The 26,862-nt window shown below is 39.7% G+C and overlaps 3 protein-coding genes across 3 annotated transcripts; all 3 read right to left on the reverse strand.

Moving 5' to 3' along the window:
• Positions 1-1,541: 1,541 nt before the first annotated feature.
• On the reverse strand, positions 1,542-8,210 carry LOC142399943 (interferon-induced protein with tetratricopeptide repeats 2-like). The gene is made up of 2 exons (XM_075484502.1): positions 8,060-8,210; positions 1,542-3,423 (listed from the first exon to the last, which is right to left on the reverse strand). Exons 1-2 carry the CDS (start codon positions 8,065-8,067, stop codon positions 2,121-2,123), a joined length of 1,311 nt encoding a protein of 436 aa, XP_075340617.1. The 5' UTR covers positions 8,068-8,210; the 3' UTR covers positions 1,542-2,120.
• Positions 8,211-10,569: 2,359 nt separating this feature from the next.
• Positions 10,570-17,156, reverse strand: LOC142399944 (interferon-induced protein with tetratricopeptide repeats 2-like). Its single transcript, XM_075484503.1, has 2 exons — positions 17,050-17,156; positions 10,570-12,928 (listed from the first exon to the last, which is right to left on the reverse strand). Exons 1-2 carry the CDS (start codon positions 17,055-17,057, stop codon positions 11,626-11,628), a joined length of 1,311 nt encoding a protein of 436 aa, XP_075340618.1. The 5' UTR covers positions 17,058-17,156; the 3' UTR covers positions 10,570-11,625.
• A 1,960-nt stretch (positions 17,157-19,116) lies between these two features.
• Positions 19,117-25,039, reverse strand: LOC142399945 (antiviral innate immune response effector IFIT1-like). The gene is made up of 2 exons (XM_075484504.1): positions 24,926-25,039; positions 19,117-20,806 (listed from the first exon to the last, which is right to left on the reverse strand). The coding sequence occupies exons 1-2, from the start codon at positions 24,931-24,933 to the stop codon at positions 19,498-19,500; spliced, it is 1,317 nt and encodes a 438-aa protein (XP_075340619.1). The 5' UTR covers positions 24,934-25,039; the 3' UTR covers positions 19,117-19,497.
• Between the last annotated feature and the right edge of the window lie 1,823 nt (positions 25,040-26,862).

Here is a 26,862-nt window from a genome sequence, read left to right on the forward strand (position 1 = left end):
GTTAAATTTTAGCTGTAATTCTGTTGCTGAAGTATTGGTTGAAGGAATTTTGTGATTTTTTTTTTTCTTTGTTTGTGTATTACCAAACCTAACATTGGAGTAAGTCAGAGAATTTGAGAGTGTGATCTCGGTTCAAGGCTCATAGCTGAAATTCTGCAAATGTGAGCTCTTTAGTAGTTACATTAGCTGAAAGAGGACACATTTGCCTACATTTTGAGGTATAATTTGTTTCTCTAAGTTAAACTTATCAGCACGCACTCAACTGTGTGCTCATTCATGAAAACCAAGAAGGAGCAAAATGTTCATGTTTTTGAAACTGTAATATTTAAAAATTGGATGAAGATTTTAAAAAGCTGAAACAATTGGTAATAGCTGAATGTCTCGTGACCCATTTAAAGTTTGAATGGTGACTCTAGCTGAAAGCATGCAGAAGTAGTTAGGTTGGAAAGAGGAGGAAGTTTTAGAAGAGCTGAAAGCAGTTTCCATTCATTTGAATGATGGGAAAATTTGAATAAAGGTAGAATATATCAAAAAGTGTAAAAGTTAGAAACACCAAAAATGAAAGTAGTAATGGCAAATGTGCTGAAAGAGCTGAACATTTTGATACCAAAATTGTTGAAATAGCTGAAAGTATGCAGAAGTAGTTTGGTGCCGAAAACTGTCGGAATAATAATAATAAAGATAAAAACAGGAACTTAATAGTGAGAATCAAAGGAAACATCAAATATTCAGACGTGTTACGTTTTGCATATTTTATTCACATAAAATGTTTGAATACACAGAACTCTTGTACAGTCACCAGAAAAATATATTTTTCATGAACATATTTGTTTAGTAGTGTTATTACAGCTTAAAAGCAGCATTTTATGCTCTAAATAGTTGCATCTGTTCTGTTTATAAAAGCAGAGACTGAGTTTTGTATTACACTGCAAACATTACAGTCATTGTTGTGCCAGTTCACAGCTTTTCTGAACCAGTTCAAGTTCAGTTCATACATGCTCAAAGTAAACAGTTCACGTTCAAAGTTCACAATTTTAATTCTGAACTAGTTCAAAGTTCAGTTCATTTTACTTTTTTCGTGAGATATTCAAATAAATACTTTTTTTCCCACTACGAGCTAGAAATCACTATACGTTCTTTGAAACTGCTCATTGTAGACATTTGCTCATGACACTGCAATTGTGGGTTTCTTACCAGGTGATGAAACTTGCAGCAGTACAGACAAGATAGACCAGTTGGCAGTGTCATTTGCGTTTTGGGTTGGCAGGGGGTCTTTTTTCCCTTTCCTCCCTTATGACCCTCGAGGGCGTGCATATATGCATTCACACTGGATGGATGTTTCAACTCAATGTGCCGTTTCAAATTCGAGAAGGACGTTGTTGATGTCCTAACTTGTTTTTGCTGCGCAGGTGGACATATCTTACACAGAAAAGTAAGATTTTTGCCGTCGGGTTCTTGGTTTGCAAGAGTGTAAAATTGTTTTAAATGTTCAGAAGGAGAATCGGTGTCTGTCTCCGTGCCATCACTTCCACTATTCTTTTTTTTTTAATTGCAGCGCTTTCTCTCACTCTCGTCATTGCTCTCTCTCTCTCTCGCTCCTCCAGCCCTCCGCGCGCAATTCATCACGGGTAACGTCATTCGGAAGCCAGTATGTTATTCAACTATTCTCAGCCGGACACTACGTTGCCCGCAATGCATTGCGCACCCAATGTCAAAACCATTTCTGTCTGGTGATACATGATTTAAGTGGCACCAGCGAGAATACAGGAGGGAGGAATTTCTCTCGTTGCGTTTCAAAAGAGAAAACAGATGTCACTCAGTTTTCAATGGAAAACAAATTCCAACGTTCTTTTACAGTCTGCCGTTCATGACACATAATGTGAACTAATTCACGTTCAAGTTCTTTATTAAAAAACGTGTTGCGTTCAGTTCAACGTTCGCGAAAAAATGAACGTGTTCACGCACAACACTGATTACAGTCTTCTTTCTAAAACTATCACGTATCTGACACAGATTTAAGAAATGGAATTATTTTTAAAACATTTTTCTTTTTTTAAAAGGTGAGCATGAGATTAAATTTCCTCTCCTCTATCTTGAGCTCAGCTGTTAACACACAGAACTCACTCAGACTCAGAATCTTGCAGATTTGCCAGAAACTCCTGGATTTCTCCGCACATTCTGTGCCTGCCTTGCTCTGCGATCTTCTGCAGCCTTTTGATGCTGCTCTGCCTGTAGAAGCCCTGGTGAGGTATCTCTGCTGCTTTCATGTGATACCGAATCGACTTCTGACTGTCATATCGATCATAGAACAAGTATTTTGCGTAGCCGTTGTAGATCAGCTGTTTTTGTGTAGGGTACAGATCTGCCTTCAGCAGCTCTTTGTACATCTGATCGGCTGTCATCAGGCCCCGAACTGACTTTGCATGTAAGGTTGCCAGGTCGATCTTCTTGGATAATGAAGAGTGAGGGTAAAGAGAGATCACCTCCTCAGTCAGACCGATGGCTCTGTCAAATATTCTTCGATTTGGGCGGCCATTTTTGGAATAAATGATTTTCCATTTGTAGCAGAGTGCAGCACACCTCTTCAGGTGGGGCTCATCTGGATGCTTCTTCAGCGCCTCCTCTACCACATCAACGGCATCATCATAGAGCTTGAGTTCTCTGTACAGCCACACCAATGGTTTCATGCCGCTGTAGCTGCTGACAGGATTGATTAAAATCTTTTTTGCCAACTCGTGTGCCTGATCTTCAAGTTGCTCTCCTCTCCTGACACGTTGGTGCAGGTCACGAGCAGCGAGGTACAAGTTCTCTGGATCGTTCTCTCTGGCCATTCTGATCTCCTCCAAGACGTCCTTCAGGTCCGTGTCACTGTGCTTATGAACACTGATCAACCCCACCACCCGGCTGGTCTGCCACTGCACCATGTCTGGCTTCATCCTGATGGCTTTCTGGAAGTAATCTGCTGCCAGCAGCTTCCTGTCTTTGTCAAAATTCATCAGAGTCCAGGCCTTCTCTGCTAAGATCTCTGGGTGGAGCTCATCCTGTAGTGGAGATGGGTATTTCTTTATCAGGGCTTCCACCTTTGACAGGTAATCTTGACTTTTATCCTCTTCGCCCAGATGATGGTGCAGCCACGCCAGGTTCCCGTAGTTCACCACCAACAAGGGACCCTCCTCTGCGTTTCTCAGCTGGTGTAAGGCCTCCGTGGCCCTGCTGAAGAGACGTAGGGCCTCTTCAAAGGAGCCTAACTTGTATTGGAAGAACCCCTGCAGGTTGTAAATGTGACCCAGCCAGCTGTTTCGTTCCTCGGTGCCGATGTCCTTCAGCTTACCCTTTAGACGGAGAATTTTGTTCTTTTTGGGGTCCAGCCCCCAGGTGAAGTGACACTCCAGGGCTTCCAGTTTGGACTGACTCTGAGCAGCACTGATGGAAAAGCATTTAAAAAGACGTATTAATGACCAGAGAGATGATACAATCTGCTCAGAAACTCTCAAAAATGAAGTAAGGATCAATAAAAAGACAGCACAGGAGTAAGGTAGGGACTAAGGACAGAGGAGGGAAAATAATAAATGGTGTGAAAGGAAAATTAAGTAGAAAATTATTAAATAAGGAAGCACACAGGAGACATTTTTACAGCCTTTTTTTTCAAAAAATTACATGTAATTAACTGATATAAAAGATCTAATTATCGAAAAACAAAATATTTAAAATGATTGTAGGAAACATATCAAATACTTTTTGAAAATGTGTTTTCATGAGCACTTCCTGTAACAACATTCTGGATGTGATGAATGTAGTTTTGAAGTAAAATATTTAACAGACTCAGCTTGAAAGATTTAATCGGCTGAACTTAAGAAGCACTGAATAAACAGAAAAATAAAACCTGCAGGTAAGGAAAGAGGAAGTAAATAACAAGAGAACCTGAAGGTGGGGGCTCGTCCGGGATCTATAATTCCTGAGCTGAAGAAAACCACAGTAATTTAAAGGTCTTTGTAAATTGTTTGAAAATGAGCTTTGACTTAAAGGATTTCATTCAGGCTCCTAGTTATGAGAAGGTGGAGTTCTGTCGTAAAGATGACTTGTTGTGCGTTGCAGAACATTTTGATATTCCTGTGAAAAAGCATGTTGCTAAACATGAAATTAAGAATATTGGGCCTCATGCAAGAAGCGTTCGTACGCACAGATTTGTTCTTAAATCGTCCGTATGACTGATTTAAGAGAATTTGCGCATTCACCAATCTCTTGGTGTCATCAGATCACAGGACATGGTTCCAGCAATCCATATCCTTAGTTTGTTTGTCTCTGATGAGACAATGATAAACAAATTTGCTTTCGATGGTGTCAAGCATGTGTGGTGGTAAAAAGTGATTTGTACAAAGAAAAGTGCCCCATGCTTAAAGTCAAGCATAGTAGTGGGAGTGACATGGTTTGGGGCTGTATGGATGCCATCAACAGTAGGAAGCTGAATTTCACCAAAAGAAACATGCTTGTCAACATGTACTGTGACTACTGAAGCAGATCATGATACTCTCCATAGGATTTCAGTCAAATCTCACACACGTCTCTTTTAGCCTGGTGCAGACTCAAAATGTAAAATTTCAATGTAAGGCAAGGATGAAACGCACAACGATGACCTCCCTTTTAATGCCTTTTCATTTCATGACATTTCGGGCCAACACGGCCCATTCTCAGGGAGTTTAACATAGGGGTGTACTCACTTTTGCACCAGCATCATTTCACAAAAATGGACAAATATGTCATTTAAGTTATATTATTGACCTTTCTTTTCTGTTGTAAGCTGAACAGATGTTGTATTAAACTTACTCTATGCACGTTTTGGGAATAACTTGTGTGTGTATTAAAATATTGTTCAAAATGTTACTTTTCAACAGGGGTGTACTCATTTTCACTGTGCACTGTACATTATACCCAACAATGATGCTGACATTATTCTGTTTGACTTAAAATATGCACTAATCGAAGGTTAATTTGAATATGTATATAACGGGAAGCGTAACCAGCGGCTGACTTGCTACTTTTTGATGTCTTTAGCGCGTCAGGCTCTTGGAATAGACCGTGGAGACAGACGGCTGAGATCGCGATTTAGATTGCTACAAATATGCAGCTTGCTAGAGCCACAACCCCAGAGAGAAACACGCCGATCAAACCCAATTCCCCCACACGCCCTTGGATTTTTGGCCACTGGAACCTTTCAGAGGGAGATTGGAGACAGATCGGGGGTGTCCCAGTCCTCTTTGAGCCGTGTGCTCCCCTTGGTCATCAAAACTCTCATCAGTTTATCATCCATGGTACATCAGATTCCCATACACCGCTGTCCAACAAGTACAAATTAAGAGGGACTTTCATGCCGTGGCTGGACTGCCAATCATAATTGGAGCACGAGACACACATACGCATCAAAGCCCCTCTGCTGTCATGGAGCGCACTGAGCAGCTGCAGGTGGGTGTGTCTCGATACCTCGTTCATGGCGCAATATTGCGCCATGAACGAGGGTCTCCACCTGAACCAGCCCAGGCAGACCAGAAGGCGTGATGCCAGAGGACCCCCCTCATGGACCGCCCCATCAAAGAGCCATCATGATGAGGCAACAACTGATTGCACGGCTTTAGTTGCAGTCATCGAGCGCCTGGCCATGGCGAGACGTTTTTTTTTTAAGCCATTTTCATAAAAAAACTTTTTTAAATTTTATTTCGCTGACATGGTATTAACAGCACTCGTAATTGCTTCCCATTTCTTCGCTTTAGCAGTTCCCGTCCACTGCTTCCACTGCTAAAATGACATTTTTCTTTTTGGATCTCTGAAAGCAGAACTTCAATCTCAGAGCCCGTAAAGTTGTTCTTTTTGCGCCTTGATGCCATTCTCATGACACAACACTCAACACTTCCTGGCACAGGAGAGAGGAAGCACAGCTCCTTATATGGTATCATTTTGGGCGTGGAGTATGCAAATCTACTATCCTCGTGCACGTGAACTTAAGGTACGCACAGGTGTGATTAATCATTTACGCAGGTCGTTTACACACTTTTTCCGAAGTTAAGAGCGCTTGTTGAATCTGACGTGGCGTGTTCGTACGAGACCTTCATACGAAAAAAGTAAGAGAAATTTAGAATAAAAATACGAAAATGTTCTTGCATGAGGCCCATTGTTTTGCAAAAACTGGTTGAGCTGAAAATCTTAGGGGACTCAAGTAGAACCGATCTAGAGGTTTGTGATCATGTTTCTCCTGCTGAAGCAGGGAGTCTCCCCTTCGAAAGAGGAAGGAGCTGCTGCTTATTTAAGGAAGCACACAGGAGACATTTTTACAGCCTTTTTTCCAAAAAAATTACATGTAATTAACTGATATAAAAGGTCTAATTATTGAAAAACAAAGTATTTAAAATGATTGTAGAAAACATACCAAATACTTTTTGAAAATGTGTTTCCATGAGCACTTCCTGTAACAACATTCTGGATGTGATGAATGTAGTTTTGAAGTAAAATATTTAACAGACTCAGCTTGAAAGATTTAATCTGCTGAACTTAACACATTGAATACCGGCGGTGTTTACGGAATTATGTCGTAGAATCCCAGCGTTCTAAACCATTTATTGATGTTTTTTGTACAGTCACAGCATATTATGTGATAGGGCCACTGAAACATGTTATGCCTCGTTTGAAAGCTGTGACTTTAATCTCTTTGTGGGTCAAACCTGCGTGTCTCTAGGTGCCGCCATTAGTGAGCTATCCTTAGCTAAACCAAGGCGGGTCTCCACCTAAATCAACAACAAACTGAGATATCGGCTTCCCTTTCCCTCCAAGCGTGATCGCATGTTGCAAAGCTAAGCTAAGCTAACCTGTTCATAAGACCGCCTCCTTAGACTTGTCGCGTGTCTTCTTCTCCTTCTTGTTGTTTGTTTATGTTACTTTACCGCCACCCTCTGGAAACCGACACGTGCGATTGGACAAAATGCGGAAATGCACAACAATCAATGCAGCGTTATCAAAATTGTTTTTGAGTTGACGCAAAGCCATTGGCGTAATGATCAAAATGTCCAGATGATGACACCAGTTTTTGACTGCCATCTGTGTCAGTTCTGTTCATCACATAATTACAAAAATAGCACAGAATGTGCATTAGAATGTATAGATTCAGAATCCATTAAAAAAAACGTAAAAACCTATTTTTACCATGTGGGAGCCAACGCATGGGCAGTAAAAACGTAGTTTTACGTGACTTGGGAGTCAATGTGTTAAGAAACACTGAATACACATAAAAATAAAACCTGCAGGTAAGGAAAGAGGAAGTAAATAACAAGAGAACCTGAAGGTGGGGGCTCGTCCGGGATCTATAATTCCTGAGCTGAAGAAAACCACAGTAATTTGAAGGTCTTTTTAAATTGTTCGAAAATGAGCTTTGACTTAAAGGATTTCATTCAGGCTCCTAGTTATGAGAAGGTAGAGTTCTGTCGTAAAGATGACTTGTTGTAAGTTGCAGAACATTTTGATATTCCTGTGAAAAAGCAAGTTGCTAAACATGAAATTAAGAATATTGTTTTGCAAAAACTGGTTGAGCTGAAAATCTTAGGGGACTCAAGTAGAACCGATCTAGAGGTTTGTGATCATGTTTCTCCTGCTGAAGCAGGGAATCTCCCCTTCGAAAGAGGAAGGAGCTGCTGCTTATATAAGGAAGCACACAGGAGACATTTTTACAGCCTCTTTTCCAAAAAAATTACATGTAATTAACTGATAGTGATCTAATTATCGAAAAACAAAGTATTTAAAATGATTGTAGGAAACATATCAAATACTTTTTGAAAATGTGTTTTCATGAGCACTTCCTGTAACAACATTCTGGATGTGATGAATGTAGTTTTGAAGTAAAATATTTAACAGACTCAGCTTGAAAGATTTAATCTGCTGAACTTAAGAAGCACTGAATACACATAAAAATAAAACCTGCAGTTTAGGAAAGAGGAAGTAAATAACAAGAGAACATAAAGACTAAATAAAGAATAAAAAAGGAAAGAAAGTGGTTTAAAATAATATTAATTATCCTCACCTCATCATTCAGCTTTTTTTGATAGATATGAATCTTTCTTGGATCAAACCAGGAGCTTCTCCAACGTATTTGATGATCTGTAGATCACAACTCAGTTTGCAGAGGCTTTTATAAGCGGGTGCGCTGTTGTGCAAAGTCACAGGAGACGCTTCTCACAACACTTGTCTGTCTGGTTTCTCAGGAATCGAAACTTAGTGCCACTCAAAACAAATAAACAAAAAATGAATTTGCTGTTACTGTCGTCATCTGATTCAATCAAACACGATGGTTCATAATGTTGTTAAAGCTCGGAGTCGGCTCGGAGTCGGCTCTCACTTGATGCGAGCCGGCTCTTCTGATTCACTACAAAGAGCAGGCTCTCAGAGCCGATGCTTGTGCCGAAGCCGAAGCTGGCTTTCTCCACAGCAAGTGCTACGTGCACACCCTCAACCTGGTCTCCCGGCGTGCACTGAAGCTGCCGGCTGTAGCAAGACTCCTAGGACGAGTGCGATGTTGTGATTTTAATTTCAAGGCTCACATTTGTGCTGTTTTTTATTTATTTTAGAGGCTCTATTTTGGCCAAGTGTTTTATTTTTTTATCTTACAGCACTACTTCAGAGAGCACTGAGTAGTCAGAGCACTTTACTTATCATTTAAGAACATATTTAACAATTGATTACATTAAGTTATGTTTAAACTGGCCCAATTTGTGTTGTGTGGAAATTTCAATTAATTTTGTAACTGTAAACTTCAAAAAATGCTGTACATGTTAAGTACCTCTTTTTTTCTCAGTTGAAATAATTGTCAGCTGCTGGACTGACTGACACAGACTGATGTGCATTGTTTATGGGAACGACATTCATGGTTTATCATCTCTTGAAGTTTAGGATTCAACTTGTTTGTTTTTTAAGGTGGAAAAGAAAATTACAACTAGAAAGAGCTGTTCCTGCGAAACAGCTGTGAAAATGCTTATGAGCTGAATGGGGATAGCTGACCATGCTAAAAAAGCGGAAAATAGTTCAATTTTAGCAGTAATTCTGTTGCTGAGGTATTGGTTGAAGGATTTTTGTGTACCACCAAACTTAACATTGGAGTTAGTCAGAGAACTTGAGAGTTTGATCTCGGTTCAAGGCTCATAGCTGAAATTCTGTAATTGTGAGCTCTTTAGTAGTTACATTAGCTGAAAGAGGACAATTATTCCTACATTTTAAGGTATAATGTGTTTCTCTAAGTTAAACTGTATGAAAGTTAGAGGAATTTGTTTGAAAAAACTGAAAAATTTTAAACTTATCATTATGCACTCAACTGTGTGCTCATTCATGAAAACCAAGAAGGAGCAAAATGTTCATGTTTTTGAAACTGTCATATTTCAAAATTGGATGAAGATTTTAAAAAGCTGAAACACTTGGTAATAGCTGAATGTCTTGTGACCCATTTAAAGTTTGAATGGTGTCTCTAGCTGAAAGCATGCAGAAGTAGTTAGGTTGGAAAGAGGGGGAAGTTTTGGAAGAGCTGAAAGCAGTTTCCATTCAATTGAATGACGGGAAAATTTGAATAAAAGTAGAATATATTAAAAAGTGTAAAACTTAGAAACACCAAAAATGAAAGCAGGAATGTGCTGAAAGACCCGAACATTTTGATTACAAAATTGTTGAAATAGCTGAAAGTATGCAGAAGTAGTTGGGTGCCGAAAACTGGTGGAATAATAACTAGAAAGAGCTGTTCCTGCGAAACAGCAGTGAGAATGCTTATGAGCTGAATGGGGATAGCTGACCATGCTAAAAAAAAGCTGAAAATAGTTAAATTTTAGCTGTAATTCTGTTGCTGAAGTATTGGTTGAAGGAATTTTGTGATTTTTTTTTTTTTTCTTTGTTTGTGTATTACCAAACTTAACATTGGAGTAAGTCAGAGAATTTGAGAGTGTGATCTCGGTTCAAGGCTCATAGCTGAAATTCTGCAAATGTGAGCTCTTTAGTAGTAACATTAGCTGAAAGAGGACACATTTGCCTACATTTTGAGGTATAATTTGTTTCTCTAAGTTAAACTTATCAGCACGCACTCAACTGTGTGCTCATTCATGAAAACCAAGAAGGAGCAAAATGTTCATGTTTTTGAAACTGTAATATTTAAAAATTGGATGAAGATTTTAAAAAGCTGAAACAATTGGTAATAGCTGAATGTCTCGTGACCCATTTAAAGTTTGAATGGTGACTCTAGCTGAAAGCATGCAGAAGTAGTTAGGTTGGAAAGAGGAGGAAGTTTTCAAAGAGCTGAAAGCAGTTTCCATTCATTTGAATGATGGGAAAATTTGAATAAAGGTAGAATATATCAAAAAGTGTAAAAGTTAGAAACACCAAAAATGAAAGTAGGAATGTGCTGAAAGAGCTGAACATTTTGATACCAAAATTGTTGAAATAGCTGAAAGTATGCAGAAGTAGTTTGGTGCCGAAAACTGTCGGAATAATAATAATAAAGATAAAAACAGGAACTTAATAGTGAGAATCAAAGGAAACATCAAATATTCAGACGTGTTACGTTTTGCATATTTTATTCACATAAAATGTTTGAATACATAGAACTCTTGTACAGTCACCAGAAAAAGATATTTTTCATGAACATATTTGTTCAGTAGTGTTATTACAGCTTAAAAGCAGCATTTTATGCTCTAACTAGTTGCATCTGTTCTGTTTATAAAAGCAGAGACTGAGTTTTGTATTACACTGCAAACATTACAGTCATTGTTGTGCCAGTTCACAGCTTTTCTGAACCAGTTCAAGTTCAGTTCATACATGCTCAAAGTGAACAGTTCACGTTCAAAGTTCACAATTTTATTTCTGAACTAGTTCAAAGTTCAGTTCATTTGACTTTTTTCGTGTAAAATTGTTTTAAATGTTCATAAGGAGAATCGGTGTCTGCCATCACTCCCACTATTCTTTTTTTTTTAATTGCAGCGCTTTCTCTCACTCACGTCATTGCTCTCTCTCTGTCTCTCTCGCTCCTCCAGTCCTCCGCGCGCAATTCATCACGGGTAACGTCGTTCGGAAGCCAGTATGTTATTCAACTATTCTCAGCTGGACACTACGTTGCCCGCAATGCATTGCGCACCCAATGCATTGCGCACCCAATGCATTGCGCACCCAATGCATCGCGCACCCAATGCATTGCGCACCCAATGTCAAAACCATTTCTGTCTGGTGATACATGATTTAAGCGGCACCAGCGAGAATACAGGAGGGAGGAATTTCTCTCGTTGCGTTTCAAAAGAGAAAACAGATGTCACTCAGTTTTCAATGGAAAGCAAATTCCAACGTTCATTTACAGTGATGTCTGCCGTTCATGACGCATAATGTGAACTAATTCACGTACAAGTTCTTTATTAAAAAATGTTTTGCGTTCAGTTCAACGTTCTTGAAAAAATGAACGTGTTCACGCACAACACTGATTACAGTCTTCTTTCTAAAACTATCACATATCTGACACAGATTTAAGAAATGGAATTATTTTAAAAACATTTTTTTTTTTTTTTAAAGGTGAGCATGAGATTAAATTTCCTCTCTATCTTGAGCTCAGCTGTTAACACACAGAACTCACTCAGACTCAGAATCTTGCAGATTTGCCAGAAACTCCTGGATTTCTCTGCACATTCTGTGCCTGCCTCGCTCTGCGATCTTCTGCAGGGTTTTGATGCTGCTCTGCCTGTAGAAGCCCTGGTGAGATATCTCTGCTGCTTTCATGTGATACCGAATCGACTTCTGACTGTCATATCGATCATAGAACAAGTATTTTGCGTAACCGTTGTAGATCAGCTGTTTTTGTGCAGGGTGCAGATCTGCCTTCAGCAGCTCCTTGTACATCTCATCGGCTGTCATCAGGCCCCGAACTGACTTTGCATGTAAGGTTGCCAGGTCGATCTTCTTGGATAATGAAGAGTGAGGGTAAAGAGAGATCACCTCCTCAGTCAGACCGATGGCTCTGTCAAATATTCTTCGATTTGGGCGGCCATTTTTGGAATAAATGATTTTCCATTTGTAGCAGAGTGCAGCACACCTCTTCAGGTGGGGCTCATCTGGATGCTTCTTCAGGGCCTCCTCTACCACATCAATGGCATCATCATAGAGCCTGAGTTCTCTGTACAGCCACACCAGTGGTTTCATGCCGCTGTAGCTGCTGACAGGATTGATTAAAATCTTTTTTGCCAACTCGTGTGCCTCATCTTCAATTTGCTCTCCTCTCTTGACACGTTGGTTCAGGTCACGAGCAGCGAGGTACAAGTTCTCTGGATCGTTCTCTCTGGCCATTCTGATCTCCTCCAAGACGTCCTCCAGGTCTGTGTGACTGTGCTTATGAACACTGATCAACCCCACCACCCGGCTGGTCTGCCACTGCACCATGTCTGGCTTCATCCTGATGGCTTTCTGGAAGTAATCTGCTGCCAGCAGCTTCCTGTCTTTGTCAAAATTCATCAGAGTCCAGGCCTTCTCTGCTAAGATCTCTGGGTGGAGCTCATCCTGTAGTGGAGATGGGTATTTCTTTATCAGGGCTTCCACCTTTGACAGGTAATCTTGACTTTTATCCTCTTCGCCCAGATGATGGTGCAGCCATGCCAGGTTCCCGTAGTTCACCACCAACCAGGGACCCTCCTCTGCGTTTCTCAGCTGGTGTAAGGCCTCCGTGGCCCTGCTGAAGAGACGTAGGGCCTCTTCAAAGGAGCCTAACTTGTATTGGAAGAACCCCTGCAGGTTGTAAATGTGACCCAGCCAGCTGTTTCCTTCCTCGGTGCCGATGTCCTTCAGCTTACCCTTTAGACGGAGAATTTTGTTCTTTTTGGGGTCCAGCCCCCAGGTGAAGTGACACTCCAGGGCTTCCAGTTTGGACTGACTCTGAGCAGCACTGATGGAAAAGCATTTAAAAAGACGTATTAATGACCAGAGAGATGATACAATCTGCTCAGAAACTCTCAAAAATGAAGTAAGGATCAATAAAAAGACAGCACAGGAGTAAGGTAGGGACTAAGGAAAGAGGAGGGAAAATAATAAATGGTGTGAAAGGAAAATTAAGTAGAAAATTATTAAATAAGGAAGCACACAGGAGACATTTTTACAGCCTTTTTTTTCAAAAAATTACATGTAATTAACTGATATAAAAGATCTAATTATCGAAAAACAAAATATTTAAAATGATTGTAGGAAACATATCAAATACTTTTTGAAAATGTGTTTTCATGAGCACTTCCTGTAACAACATTCTGGATGTGATGAATGTAGTTTTGAAGTAAAACATTTAACAGACTCAGCTTGAAAGATTTAATCTGCTGAACTTAAGAAGCACTGAATACACAGAAAAATAAAACCTGCAGGTAAGGAAAGAGGAAGTAAATAACAAGAGAACCTGAAGGTGGGGGGCTCGTCCGGGATCTATAATTCCCGAGCTGAAGAAAACCACAGTAATTTAAAGGTCTTTTAAAATTGTTCGAAAATGAGCTTTGACTTAAAGGATTTCATTCAGGCTCCTAGTTATGAGAAGGTGGTGTTCTGTCGTAAAGATAACTTTTTGTTTGTTGCAGAACATTTTGATATTCCTGTGAAAAAGCACGTTGCTAAACATGAAATTAAGAATATTGGGCCTCATGCAAGAAGCGTTCGTACGCACAGATTTGTTCTTAAATCGTCGGTACGAGTGATTTAAGAGAATTTGCGCATTCACCAATCTTTTCGTATTTTACGTTTTCTTTCAGGTACGAGCAGAATTCACGAGTGATCCAGAGCTGTCGTAGGAGTTTCGTAAAATAGTCCGCTGTTATTCCAATCAAGTTTGCTTGACTAATGGATTGTATATTTAATTACTTTGAAGAAAACATAAATAAATATATACATTATACCCAACAATGATGCTGACATTATTCTGTTTGACTTAAAATATGCACTAATCGAAGGTTAATTTGAATATGTATATAACGGGAAGCGTAACCAGCGGCTGACTTGCTACTTTTTGATGTCTTTAGGGCGTCAGGCTCTTGGAATAGACCGTGGAGACAGACGGCTGAGATCGCGATTTAGATTGCTACAAATATGCAGCTTGCTAGAGCCACAACCCCAGAGAGAAACACGCCGATCAGACCCAATTCCCCCACACATCCTTGGATTTTTGGCCACTGGAACCTTTCAGAGGGAGATTGGAGACAGATCGGGGGTGTCCCAGTCCTCCTCTGTGAGCCGTGCGCTCCCCTTGGTCATCAAAGCTCTCATCAGTTTATCATCCATGGTACATCAGATTCCCATACACCGCTGTGAAACAAGTACAAATTAAGAGGGACTTTCATCCCATGGCAGGACTGCCAATCATAATTGGAGCACGAGACACACATACGCATCAAAGCCCCTCTGCTGTCATGGAGCGCACTGAGCAGCTGCAGGTGGGTGTGTCTCGATACCTCGTTCATGGCGCAATATTGCCATGAACGAGGGTCTCCACCTGAACCAGCCCAGGCAGACCAGAAGGCGTGATGCCAGAGGACCCCCCTCATGGACCACCCCATCAAAGTGCCATCATGATGAGGCAACAACTGATTGCACAGCTTTAGTTGCAGTCATCGAGCGCCTGGCCATGGCGAGACGTTTTTTTTTTAAGCCATTTTCATAAAAAAACTTTTTTAAATTTTATTTCGCTGACATGGTATTAACAGCACTCGTAATTGCTTCCCATTTCTTCGCTTTAGCAGTTCCCGTCCACTGCTTCCACTGCTAAAATGACAGATTTTTCTTTTTGGATCTCTGAAAGCAGAACTTCAATCTCAGAGCACGTAAAGTTGTTCTTTTTGCGCCTTGATGCCATTCTCATGACACAACACTCAACACTTCCTGGCACAGGAGAGAGGAAGCACAGCTCCTTATATGGTATCATTTTGGGCGTGGAGTATGCAAATCTACTATCCTCGTGCACGTGAACTTAAGATACGCACAGGTGTGATTAATCATTTACGCAGGTCGTTTACACACTTTTTCCGAAGTTAAGAGCGTTTGTTGAATCTGACGTGGCGTGTTCGTACGAGACCTTCATACGAAAAAAGTAAGAGAAATTTAGAATAAAAATACGAAAATGTTCTTGCATGAGGCCCATTGTTTTGCAAAAACTGGTTGAGCTGAAAATCTTAGGGGACTCAAGTAGAACCGATCTAGAGGTTTGTGATCATGTTTCTCCTGCTGAAGCAGGGAGTCTCCCCTTCGAAAGAGGAAGGAGCTGCTGCTTATATAAGGAAGCACACAGGAGACATTTTTACAGCCTTTTTTCCAAAAAAATTACATGTAATTAACTGATATAAAAGGTCTAATTATTGAAAAACAAAGTATTTAAAATGATTGTAGAAAACATACCAAATACTTTTTGAAAATGTGTTTCCATGAGCACTTCCTGTAACAACATTCTGGATGTGATGAATGTAGTTTTGAAGTAAAATATTTAACAGACTCAGCTTGAAAGATTTAATCTGCTGAACTTAACACATTGAATACCGGCGGTGTTTACGGAATTATGTCGTAGAATCCCAGCGTTCTAAACCATTTTTTGATGTTTTTTGTACAGTCACAGCATTTTATGTGATAGGGCCACTGAAACATGTTGTGCCTCGTTTGAAAGCTGAGACTTTAAACTCTTTGTGGGTCAAACCTGCGTGTCTCTAGGTGCCGCCATTAGCGAGCTATCCTTAGCTAAACCAAGGCGGGTATCCACCTAAATCAACAACAAACTGAGATATCGGCTTCCCTTTCCCTCCAAGCGTGATCGCATGTTGCAAAGCTAAGCTAAGCTAACCTGTTCAGAAGACCGCCTCCTTAGACTTGTCGCGTGTCTTCTTCTCCTTCTTGTTGTATGTTTATGTTACTTTACCGCCACCCTCTGGAAACCGACACGTGCGATTGGACAAAATGCGGAAATGCACAACAATCAATGCAGCGTTATCAAAATTGTTTTTGAGTTGACGCAAAGCCATTGGCGTAATGATCAAAATGTCCAGATGATGACACCAGTTTTTGACTGCCATCTATGTCAGTTCTGTTCATCACATAATTACAAAAATAGCACAGAATGTGCATTAGAATGTATAGATTCAGAATCCATTAAAAAAAACGTAAAAACCTATTTTTACCATTTGGGAGCCAACGCATGGGCAGTAAAAACGTAGTTTTACGTGACTTGGGAGTCAATGTGTTAAGAAACACTGAATACACATAAAAATAAAACCTGCAGGTAAGGAAAGAGGAAGTAAATAACAAGAGAACCTGAAGGTGGGGGCTCGTCCGGGATCTATAATTCCTGAGCTGAAGAAAACCACAGTAATTTGAAGGTCTTTTTAAATTGTTCGAAAATGAGCTTTGACTTAAAGGATTTCATTCAGGCTCCTAGTTATGAGAAGGTAGAGTTCTGTCGTAAAGATGACTTGTTGTAAGTTGCAGAACATTTTGATATTCCTGTGAAAAAGCAAGTTGCTAAACATGAAATTAAGAATATTGTTTTGCAAAAACTGGTTGAGCTGAAAATCTTAGGGGACTCAAGTAGAACCGATCTAGAGGTTTGTGATCATGTTTCTCCTGCTGAAGCAGGGAGTCTCCCCTTCGAAAGAGGAAGGAGCTGCTGCTTATATAAGGAAGCACACAGGAGACATTTTTACAGCCTCTTTTCCAAAAAAATTACATGTAATTAACTGATAGTGATCTAATTATCGAAAAACAAAGTATTTAAAATGATTGTAGGAAACATATCAAATACTTTTTGAAAATGTGTTTTCATGAGCACTTCCTGTAACAACATTCTGGATGTGATGAATGTTGTTTTGAAGTAAAATATTTAACAGACTCAGGTTGAAAGATTTAATCTGCTGAACTTAAGAAGCACTGAATACACATAAAAATAAAACCTGCAGTTTAGGAAAGAGGAAGTAAATAACAAGAGAACGTAAAGACTAAATAAAGAATTAAAAAGGAAAGAAAGTGGTTTAAAATAATATTAATTATCCTCACCTCATCATTCAGCTTTTTTTGACAGATATGAATCTTTCTTGGATCAAACCAGGAGCTTCTCCAACGTATTTGATGATCTGTGGATCCCAACTCAGTTTGCAGAGGCTTTTATAAGCGGGTGCGCTGTTGTGCAAAGTCACAGGAGACGCTTCTCACAACACTTGTCTGTCTGGTTTATCAGGAATGGAAACTTAGTGCCACTCAAAACAAACAAACAAAAAATAAATTTGCTGTTACTGTCGTCATCTGATTCAATCAAACACGATGGTTCATAATGTTGTTAAAGCTCGGAGTCGGCTCTCACTTGATGCGAGCCGGCTCTTCTGATTCACTACAAAGAGCAGGCTCTCAGAGCCGATGCTTGTGCCGAAGCCGAAGCTGGCTTTCTCCACAGCAAGTGCTACGTGCACACCCTCAACCTGGTCTCCCAGCATGCACTGAAGCTGTCGGCTGTAGCAAGACTACTAGGACGAGTGCGATGTTGTGATTTTAATTTCAAGGCTCACATTTGTGCTGTATTTTTTATTTATTTTAGAGGCTTTATTTTGGCCAAGTGTTTTATTTTTTTATCTTACAGCACTACTTCAGAGAGCACTGAGTAGTCAGAGCACTTTACTTATCATTTAAGAACATATTGAACAATTGATTATATTAAGTTATGTTTAAACTGGCCCAATTTGTGTTGTGTGGAAATTTCAATTAATTTTGTAACTGTAAACTTCAAAAAATGCTGTCCATGTTAAGTACCTCTTTTTTTCTCAGTTGAAATAATTGTCAGCTGCTGGACTGACTGACACAGACTGATGTGCATTGTTTATGGGAACGACATTCATGGTTTATCATCTCTTGAAGTTTAGGATTCAACTTGTTTGTTTTTTAAGGTGGAAAAGAAAATTACAACTAGAAGAGCTGTTCCTGCGAAACAGCTGTGAAAATGCTTATGAGCTGAATGGGGATAGCTGACCATGCTAAAAAAGCTGAAAATAGTTCAATTTTAGCAGTAATTCTGTTGCTGAGGTATTGGTTGAAGGATTTTTGTGTACCACCAAACTTAACATTGGAGTTAGTCAGAGAACTTGAGAGTTTGATCTCGGTTCAAGACTCATGGCTGAAATTCTGTAATTGTGAGCTCTTTAGTAGTTACATTAGCTGAAAGAGGACAATTATTCCTACATTTTAAGGTATAATGTGTTTCTCTAAGTTAAACTGTATGAAAGTTAGAGGAATTTGTTTGAAAAAACTGAAAATTTTAAAACTTTCCAGCACGCACTCAACTGTGTGCTCATTCATGAAAACCAAGAAGGAGCAAAATGTTCATGTTTTTGAAACTGTCATATTTCAAAATTGGATGAAGATTTTAAAAAGCTGAAACAATTGGTAATAGCTGAATGTCTTGTGACCCATTTAAAGTTTGAATGGTGTCTCTAGCTGAAAGCATGCAGAAGTAGTTAGGTTGGAAAGAGGGGGAAGTTTTAGAAGAGCTGAAAGCAGTTTCCATTCATTTGAATGACAGGAAAATTTGAATAAAAGTAGAATATATTAAAAAGTGTAAAAGTTAGAAACACCAAAAGTGAAAGTAGGAATGTGCTGAAAGAGCTGAACATTTTGATACCAAAATTGTTGAAATAGCTGAAAGTATGCAGAAGTAGTTAGGTGCCAAAAACTGCTGGAATACTAAAAATAAAGGGAAACAGGAACTTAATAGTGAGAATGCTTTATACATTCTCACAATTACAGATTATATCGAATCGGGGGGAAATAAGAAACACACACACACACACACACACACGATGGAAAAGGGAGAATAACACAAAGAGGGGAAAACACAGCTGAACCCAGAGACCCAAGACATGTTCCTTCTGTTCTGGTTCCTTCTGGAGTTTCTGCTGCTGCTGTTTATCAGTTTGATGCTGTTAGAGCTTCTGGTTCAGTTGAACTTTACCCAGTAAAATGTTTGTTCTTTTCCAACAATTCATTTTCTGTAGAGATGCCTGATGAGAAAGTTTATTCAGCTCACAGTTTGTATTGAACGGATACATCAAAGGAAACATCAAATATTCAGACGTGTTAAGTTTTGCACATTTTATTCACATAAAATGTTTGAATACATAAAACTCTTGTACAGTCACCAGAAAAAGATATTTTTCATGAACATATTTGTTCAGTAGTGTTATTACAGCTTAAAAGCAGCATTTTATGCTCTAACTAGTTGCATCTGTTCTGTTTATAAAAGCAGAGACTGAGTTTTGTGTCACACTGCAAACATTACAGTCTTCTTTCTAAAACTATCACATATCAGACACCACAGATTTAAGAAATGGTATTATTTTAAAAAAAATTTTTTGTGATTATGAGATTAAATTTCCTCTCCTCCATCTTGAGCTCAGCTGTTAACACACAGATGTGAAAAGCTTTCTCTTCAGATTTGGATCCCGTGTCTTTAAGAACTCACTCAGACTCAGAATCTTGCAGATTTGCCAGAAACTCCTGGATTTCTCCGCACATTCTGTCCCTGCCTCGCTCTGCGATCTTCTGCAGCGCTTTGATGCTGTTCTGCCTGTAGAAGCCCTGGTGAGGTATCTCTGCTGCCTTCATGTTATACCGAATCGACTTCTGCCATTCTTTTCGATCATAGAACAAGTATCTTGCGTAGCTGTTGTAGAGCAGCTGTTTTTGTTCAGGGTCCAGATCTGCCTCCAGCAGCTCCTTGTACATCTGATCGGCTTTCGTCAGGCCCCGAGCTGACTTTGCATGTATGGTTGCCAGGTCGATCTTCTTGGATAATGAAGAGTGAGGGGAAAGAGAGATCACCTCCTCAGTCAGACTGATGGCTCTGTCAAGCATTCTTTGATTTGGGCGGCCGTCTCTGGAAGAAGTGATTTTCCATTTGTAGCAGAGTGCAGCACACCTCTTCAGGTAGGGCTCATCTGGATGCTTCTTCAGGGCCTCCTCTACCACATCAACGGCATCATCATAGAGCCTGAGTTCTCTGTACAGCCTCACCAGTGGTTTCATGCCGCTGTAGCTGCTGACAGGATTGATTAAAATCTTTTTTGCCAACTCGTGTGCCTCATCTTCAAGTTGCTCTCCTCTCCTGACACATTGGTTCAGGTCACGAGCAGCGAGGTAAAAGTTCTCTGGATCCTCCTCTCTGGCCATTCTGATCTCCTCCAAGACGTCCTCCAGGTCTGTGTCACTGTGCTTATGAACACTCATCAACCCCACCACCCGGCTGGTCTGCCACTGCACCATGTCTGGCTTCATCCTGATGGCTTTCTGGAAGTAATCTGCTGCCAGCAGCTTCCTGTCTTTGTCAAAATTCATCAGAGTCCAGGCCTTCTCTGCTAAGATCTCTGGGTGGAGCTCATCCTGTAGTGGAGATGGGTATTTCTTTATCAGGGCTTCCACCTTTGACAGGTAATCTTGACTTTTATCCTCTTCGCCCAGATGATGGTGCAGCCACGCCAGGTTCCCGTAGTTCACCACCAACCAGGGACCCTCATCTGCGTTTCTCAGCTGGTGTAAGGCCTCCTTGGCCCTGCTGAAGAGACGTCGGGCCTCTTCAAAGGACCCCAACTTGTATTGGATGAACCCCTGCAGGTTGTAAATGTGACCCAGCCAGCTGTTTCCTTCCTCTGTGCCGATGTCCTTCAGCTTACCCTTTAGACGGAGCATTTTGTCCTTTTTGTCGTACAGCGCCCAGGTGAAGTGACACTCCAGGGCTTCCAGTGTCAGTTCGGACTGACTCTGAGCAGCACTGATGGAAAAGCATTTAAAAAGACGTATTAATGACCAGAGAGATGATACAATCTGCTCAGAAACTCTCAAAAATGAAGTAAGGATCAATAAAAAGACAGCACAGGAGTAAGGTAGGGACTAAGGAAAGAGGAGGGAAAATAATAAATGGTGTGAAAGGAAAATTAAGTAGAAAATTATTAAATAAGGAAGCACACAGGAGACATTTTTACAGCCTTTTTTCCAAACAAAATTACATGTATTTAACTGATATAAAAGATCTAATTATCGAAAAACAAAGTATTTAAAATGATTGTAGGAAACATACCAAATACTTTTTGAAAATGTGTTTTCATGAGCACTTCCTGTAACAACATTCTGGATGTGATGAATGTAGTTTTGAAGTAAAACATTTAACAGACTCAGCTTGAAAGATTTAATCTGCTGAACTTAAGAAGCACTGAATACACAGAAAAATAAAACCTGCAGGTAAGGAAAGAGGAAGTAAATAACAAGAGAACCTGAAGGTGGGGGGCTCGTCCGGGATCTATAATTCCCGAGCTGAAGAAAACCACAGTAATTTAAAGGTCTTTTAAAATTGTTCGAAAATGAGCTTTGACTTAAAGGATTTCATTCAGGCTCCTAGTTATGAGAAGGTGGAGTTCTGTCGTAAAGATAACTTTTTGTTTGTTGCAGAACATTTTGATATTCCTGTGAAAAAGCACGTTGCTAAACATGAAATTAAGAATATTGGGCCTCATGCAAGAAGCGTTCGTACGCACAGATTTGTTCTTAAATCGTCGGTACGACTGATTTAAGAGAATTTGCGCATTCACCAATCTTTTCGTATTTTACGTTTTCTTTCAGGTACGAGCAGAATTCACGAGTGATCCAGAGCTGTCGTAGGAGTTTCCTAAAATAGCCCGCTGTTATTCCAATCAAGTTTGCTTGACTAATGGATTGTATATTTAATTACTTTGAAGAAAACATAAATAAATATATACATTATACCCAACAATGATGCTGACATTATTCTGTTTGACTTAAAATATGCACTAATCAAAGGTTAATTTGAATATGTATATAACGGGAAGCGTAACCAGCGGCTGACTTGCTACTTTTTGATGTCTTTAGCGCGTCAGGCTCTTGGAATAGACCGTGGAGACAGACGGCTGAGATCGCGATTTAGATTGCTACAAATATGCAGCTTGCTAGAGCCACAACCCCAGAGAGAAACACGCCGATCAAACCCAATTCCCCCACACACCCTTGGATTTTTGGCCACTGGAACCTTTCAGAGGGAGATTGGAGACAGATCGGGGGTGTCCCAGTCCTCTGTGAGCCGTGCGCTCCCCTTGGTCATCAAAACTCTCATCAGTTTATCACCCATGGTACATCAGATTCCCATACACCGCTGTGAAACAAGTACAAATTAAGAGGGACTTTCATCCCATGGCAGGACTGCCAATCATAATTGGAGCACGAGACACACATACGCATCAAAGCCCCTCTGCTGTCATGGAGTGCACTGAGCAGCTGCAGGTGGGTGTGTCTCGATACCTCGTTCATGGCGCAATATTGCCATGAACGAGGGTCTCCACCTGAACCAGCCCAGGCAGACCAGAAGGCGTGATGCCAGAGGACCCCCCTCATGGACCACCCCATCAAAGTGCCATCATGATGAGGCAACAACTGATTGCACAGCTTTAGTTGCAGTCATCGAGCGCCTGGCCATGGCGAGACGTTTTTTTTTTAAGCCATTTTCATAAAAAAACTTTTTAAAATTTTATTTCGCTGACATGGTATTAACAGCACTCGTAATTGCTTCCCATTTCTTCGCTTTAGCAGTTCCCGTCCACTGCTTCCACTGCTAAAATGACAGATTTTTCTTTTTGGATCTCTGAAAGCAGAACTTCAATCTCAGAGCCCCTAAAGTTGTTCTTTTTGCGCCTTGATGCCATTCTCATGACGCAACACTCAACACTTCCTGGCACAGGAGAGAGGAAGCACAGCTCCTTATATGGTATCATTTTGGGCGTGGAGTATGCAAATCTACTATCCTCGTGCACGTGAACTTAAGATACGCACGAGTGTGATTCATCATTTACGCAGGTCGTTTACACACTTTTTCCGAAGTTAAGAGCGCTTGTTGAATCTGACGTGGCGTGTTCGTACGAGACCTTCTTATGAAAAAAGTAAGAGAAATTTAGAATAAAAATACGAAAATGTTCTTGCATGAGGCCCATTATTTTGCAAAAACTGGTTGAGTTGAAAATCTTAGGGGACTCAAGTAGAACCGATCTAGAGGTTTGTGATCATGTTTCTCCTGCTGAAGCAGGGAGTCTCCCCTTCGAAAGAGGAAGGAGCTGCTGCTTATATAAGGAAGCACACAGGAGACATTTTTACAGCCTTTTTTCCAAAAAAATTACATGTAATTAACTGATATAAAAGGTCTAATTATTGAAAAACAAAGTATTTAAAATGATTGTAGAAAACATACCAAATACTTTTTGAAAATGTGTTTCCATGAGCACTTCCTGTAACAACATTCTGGATGTGATGAATGTAGTTTTGAAGTAAAATTTTTAACAGACTCAGCTTGAAAGATTTAATCTGCTGAACTTAACACATTGAATACCGGCGGTGTTTACGGAATTATGTTGTAGAATCCCAGCGTTCTAAACCATTTATTGATGTTTTTTGTACAGTCACAGCATATTATGTGATAGGGCCACTGAAACATGTTATGCCTCGTTTGAAAGCTGTGACTTTAATCTCTTTGTGGCTCAAACCTGCGTGTCTCTAGGTGCCGCCATTAGCGAGCTATCCTTAGCTAAACCAAGGCGGGTATCCACCTAAATCAACAACACACTGAGATATCGGCTTCCCTTTCCCTCCAAGCGTGATCGCATGTTGCAAAGCTAAGCTAAGCTAACCTGTTCATAAGACCGCCTCCTTAGACTTGTCGCGTGTCTTCTTCTCCTTCTTGTTGTTTGTTTATGTTACTTTACCGCCACCCTCTGGAAACCGACACGTGCGATTGGACAAAATGCGGAAATGCACAACAATCAATGCAGCGTTATCAAAATTGTTTTTGAGTTGACGCAAAGCCATTGGCGTAATGATCAAAATGTCCAGATGATGACACCAGTTTTTGACTGCCATCTATGTCAGTTCTGTTCATCACATAATTACAAAAATAGCACAGAATGTGCATTAGAATGTATAGATTCAGAATCCATTAAAAAAAATGTAAAAACCTATTTTTACCATGTGGGAGCCAACGCATGGGCAGTAAAAACGTAGTTTTACGTGACTTGGGAGTCAATGTGTTAAGAAACACTGAATACACATAAAAATAAAACCTGCAGGTAAGGAAAGAGGAAGTAAATAACAAGAGAACCTGAAGGTGGGGGCTCGTCCGGGATCTATAATTCCTGAGCTGAAGAAAACCACAGTAATTTGAAGGTCTTTTTAAATTGTTCGAAAATGAGCTTTGACTTAAAGGATTTCATTCAGGCTCCTAGTTATGAGAAGGTAGAGTTCTGTCGTAAAGATGACTTGTTGTAAGTTGCAGAACATTTTGATATTCCTGTGAAAAAGCAAGTTGCTAAACATGAAATTAAGAATATTGTTTTGCAAAAACTGGTTGAGCTGAAAATCTTAGGGGACTCAAGTAGAACCGATCTAGAGGTTTGTGATCATGTTTCTCCTGCTGAAGCAGGGAATCTCCCCTTCGAAAGAGGAAGGAGCTGCTGCTTATATAAGGAAGCACACAGGAGACATTTTTACAGCCTCTTTTCCAAAAAAATTACATGTAATTAACTGATAGTGATCTAATTATCGAAAAACAAAGTATTTAAAATGATTGTAGGAAACATATCAAATACTTTTTGAAAATGTGTTTTCATGAGCACTTCCTGTAACAACATTCTGGATGTGATGAATGTTGTTTTGAAGTAAAATATTTAACAGACTCAGCTTGAAAGATTTAATCTGCTGAACTTAAGAAGCACTGAATACACATAAAAATAAAACCTGCAGTTTAGGAAAGAGGAAGTAAATAACAAGAGAACGTAAAGACTAAATAAAGAATAAAAAAGGAAAGAAAGTGGTTTAAAATAATATTAATTATCCTCACCTCATCATTCAGCTTTTTTTGACAGATATGAATCTTTCTTGGATCAAACCAGGAGCTTCTCCAACGTATTTGATGATCTGTAGATCACAACTCAGTTTGCAGAGGCTTTTATAAGCGGGTGCGCTGTTGTGCAAAGTCACAGGAGACGCTTCTCACAACACTTGTCTGTCTGGTTTATCAGGAATCGAAACTTAGTGCCACTCAAAACAAACAAACAAAAAATGAATTTGCTGTTACTGTCGTCATCTGATTCAATCTAACACGATGGTTCATAATGTTGTTAAAGCTCGGAGTCGGCTCTCACTTGATGCGAGCCGGCTCTTCTGATTCACTACAAAGAGCCGGCTCTCAGAGCCGATGCTTGTGCCGAAGCCGAAGCTGGCTTTCTCCACAGCAAGTGCTACGTGCACACCCTCAACCTGGTCTCCCAGCGTGCACTGAAGCTGTCGGCTGTAGCAAGACTACTAGGACGAGTGCGATGTGTGATTTTAATTTCAAGGCTCACATTTGTGCTGTATTTTTTATTTATTTTAGAGGCTCTATTTTGGTGTTTTATTTTTTTTATCTTACAGCACTACTTCAGAGAGCACTGAGTAGTCAGAGCACTTTACTTATCATTTAAGAACATATTTAACAATTGATTACATTAAGTTATGTTTAAACTGGCCCAATTTGTGTTGTGTGGACATTTCAATTAATTTTGTAACTGTAAACTTCAAAAAATGCTGTACATGTTAAGTACCTCTTTTTTTCTCAGTTGAAATAATTGTCAGCTGCTGGACTGACTGACACAGACTGATGTGCATTGTTTATGGGAACGACATTCATGGTTTATCATCTCTTGAAGTTTAGGATTCAACTTGTTTGTTTTTTAAGGTGGAAAATAAAATTACAACTAGAAAGAGCTGTTCCTGCGAAACAGCTGTGAAAATGCTTATGAGCTGAATGGGGATAGCTGACCATGCTAAAAAAGCTGAAAATAGTTCAATTTTAGCAGTAATTCTGTTGCTGAGGTATTGGTTGAAGGATTTTTGTGTACCACCAAACTTAACATTGGAGTTAGTCAGATAATTTGAGAGTTTGATCTCGGTTCAAGGCTCATAGCTAAAATTCTGTAAATTTGAGCTCTTTAGTAGTTACATTAGCTGAAAGAGGACAATTATTCCTACATTTTAAGGTATAATGTGTTTCTCTAAGTTAAACTGTATGAAAGTTAGAGGAATTTGTTTGAAAAAACTGAAAATTTTTAAACTTATCAGCACGCACTCAACTGTGTGCTCATTCATGAAAACCAAGGAGCAAAATGTTTATGTTTTTGAAACTGTCATATTTCAAAATTGGATGAAGATTTTAAAAAGCTGAAACAATTGGTAATAGCTGAATGTCTTGTGACCCATTTAAAGTTTGAATGGTGTCTCTAGCTGAAAGCATGCAGAAGTAGTTAGGTTGGAAAGAGGAGGAAGTTTTAGAAGAGCTGAAAGCAGTTTCCATTCATTTGAATGACGGGAAAATCTGAATAAAAGTAGAATATATTAAAAAGTGTAAAAGTTAGAAACACCAAAAATGAAAGTAGGAATGTTCTGAAAGAGCTGAACATTTTGAAAGCAAAATTGTAGAAATATCTGAAAGTATGCAGAAGTAGTTAGGTGCCAAAAACTGTCGGAATAATAATAATAAAGAGAAACAAGAACTTAATAGTGAGAATGCCTTATACATTCTCACAATTACAGATTATATCGAATCAGGGGGAAATAAGAAACACACACACACACGATGGAAAAGGGAGAATAACACAAAGAGGGGAAAACACAGCTGAACCCAGAGACCCAAGACATGTTCCTTCTGTTCTGGTTCTTTCTGGAGTTTCTGCTGCTGTTGTTTATCAGTTTGATGCTGTTAGAGCTTCTGGTTCAGTTGAACTTTACCCAGTAAAATGT

This window comes from Odontesthes bonariensis, chromosome 15 (assembly GCF_027942865.1).
Source record: "Odontesthes bonariensis isolate fOdoBon6 chromosome 15, fOdoBon6.hap1, whole genome shotgun sequence".
Taxonomy (NCBI): Eukaryota; Metazoa; Chordata; class Actinopteri; order Atheriniformes; family Atherinopsidae; genus Odontesthes; species Odontesthes bonariensis.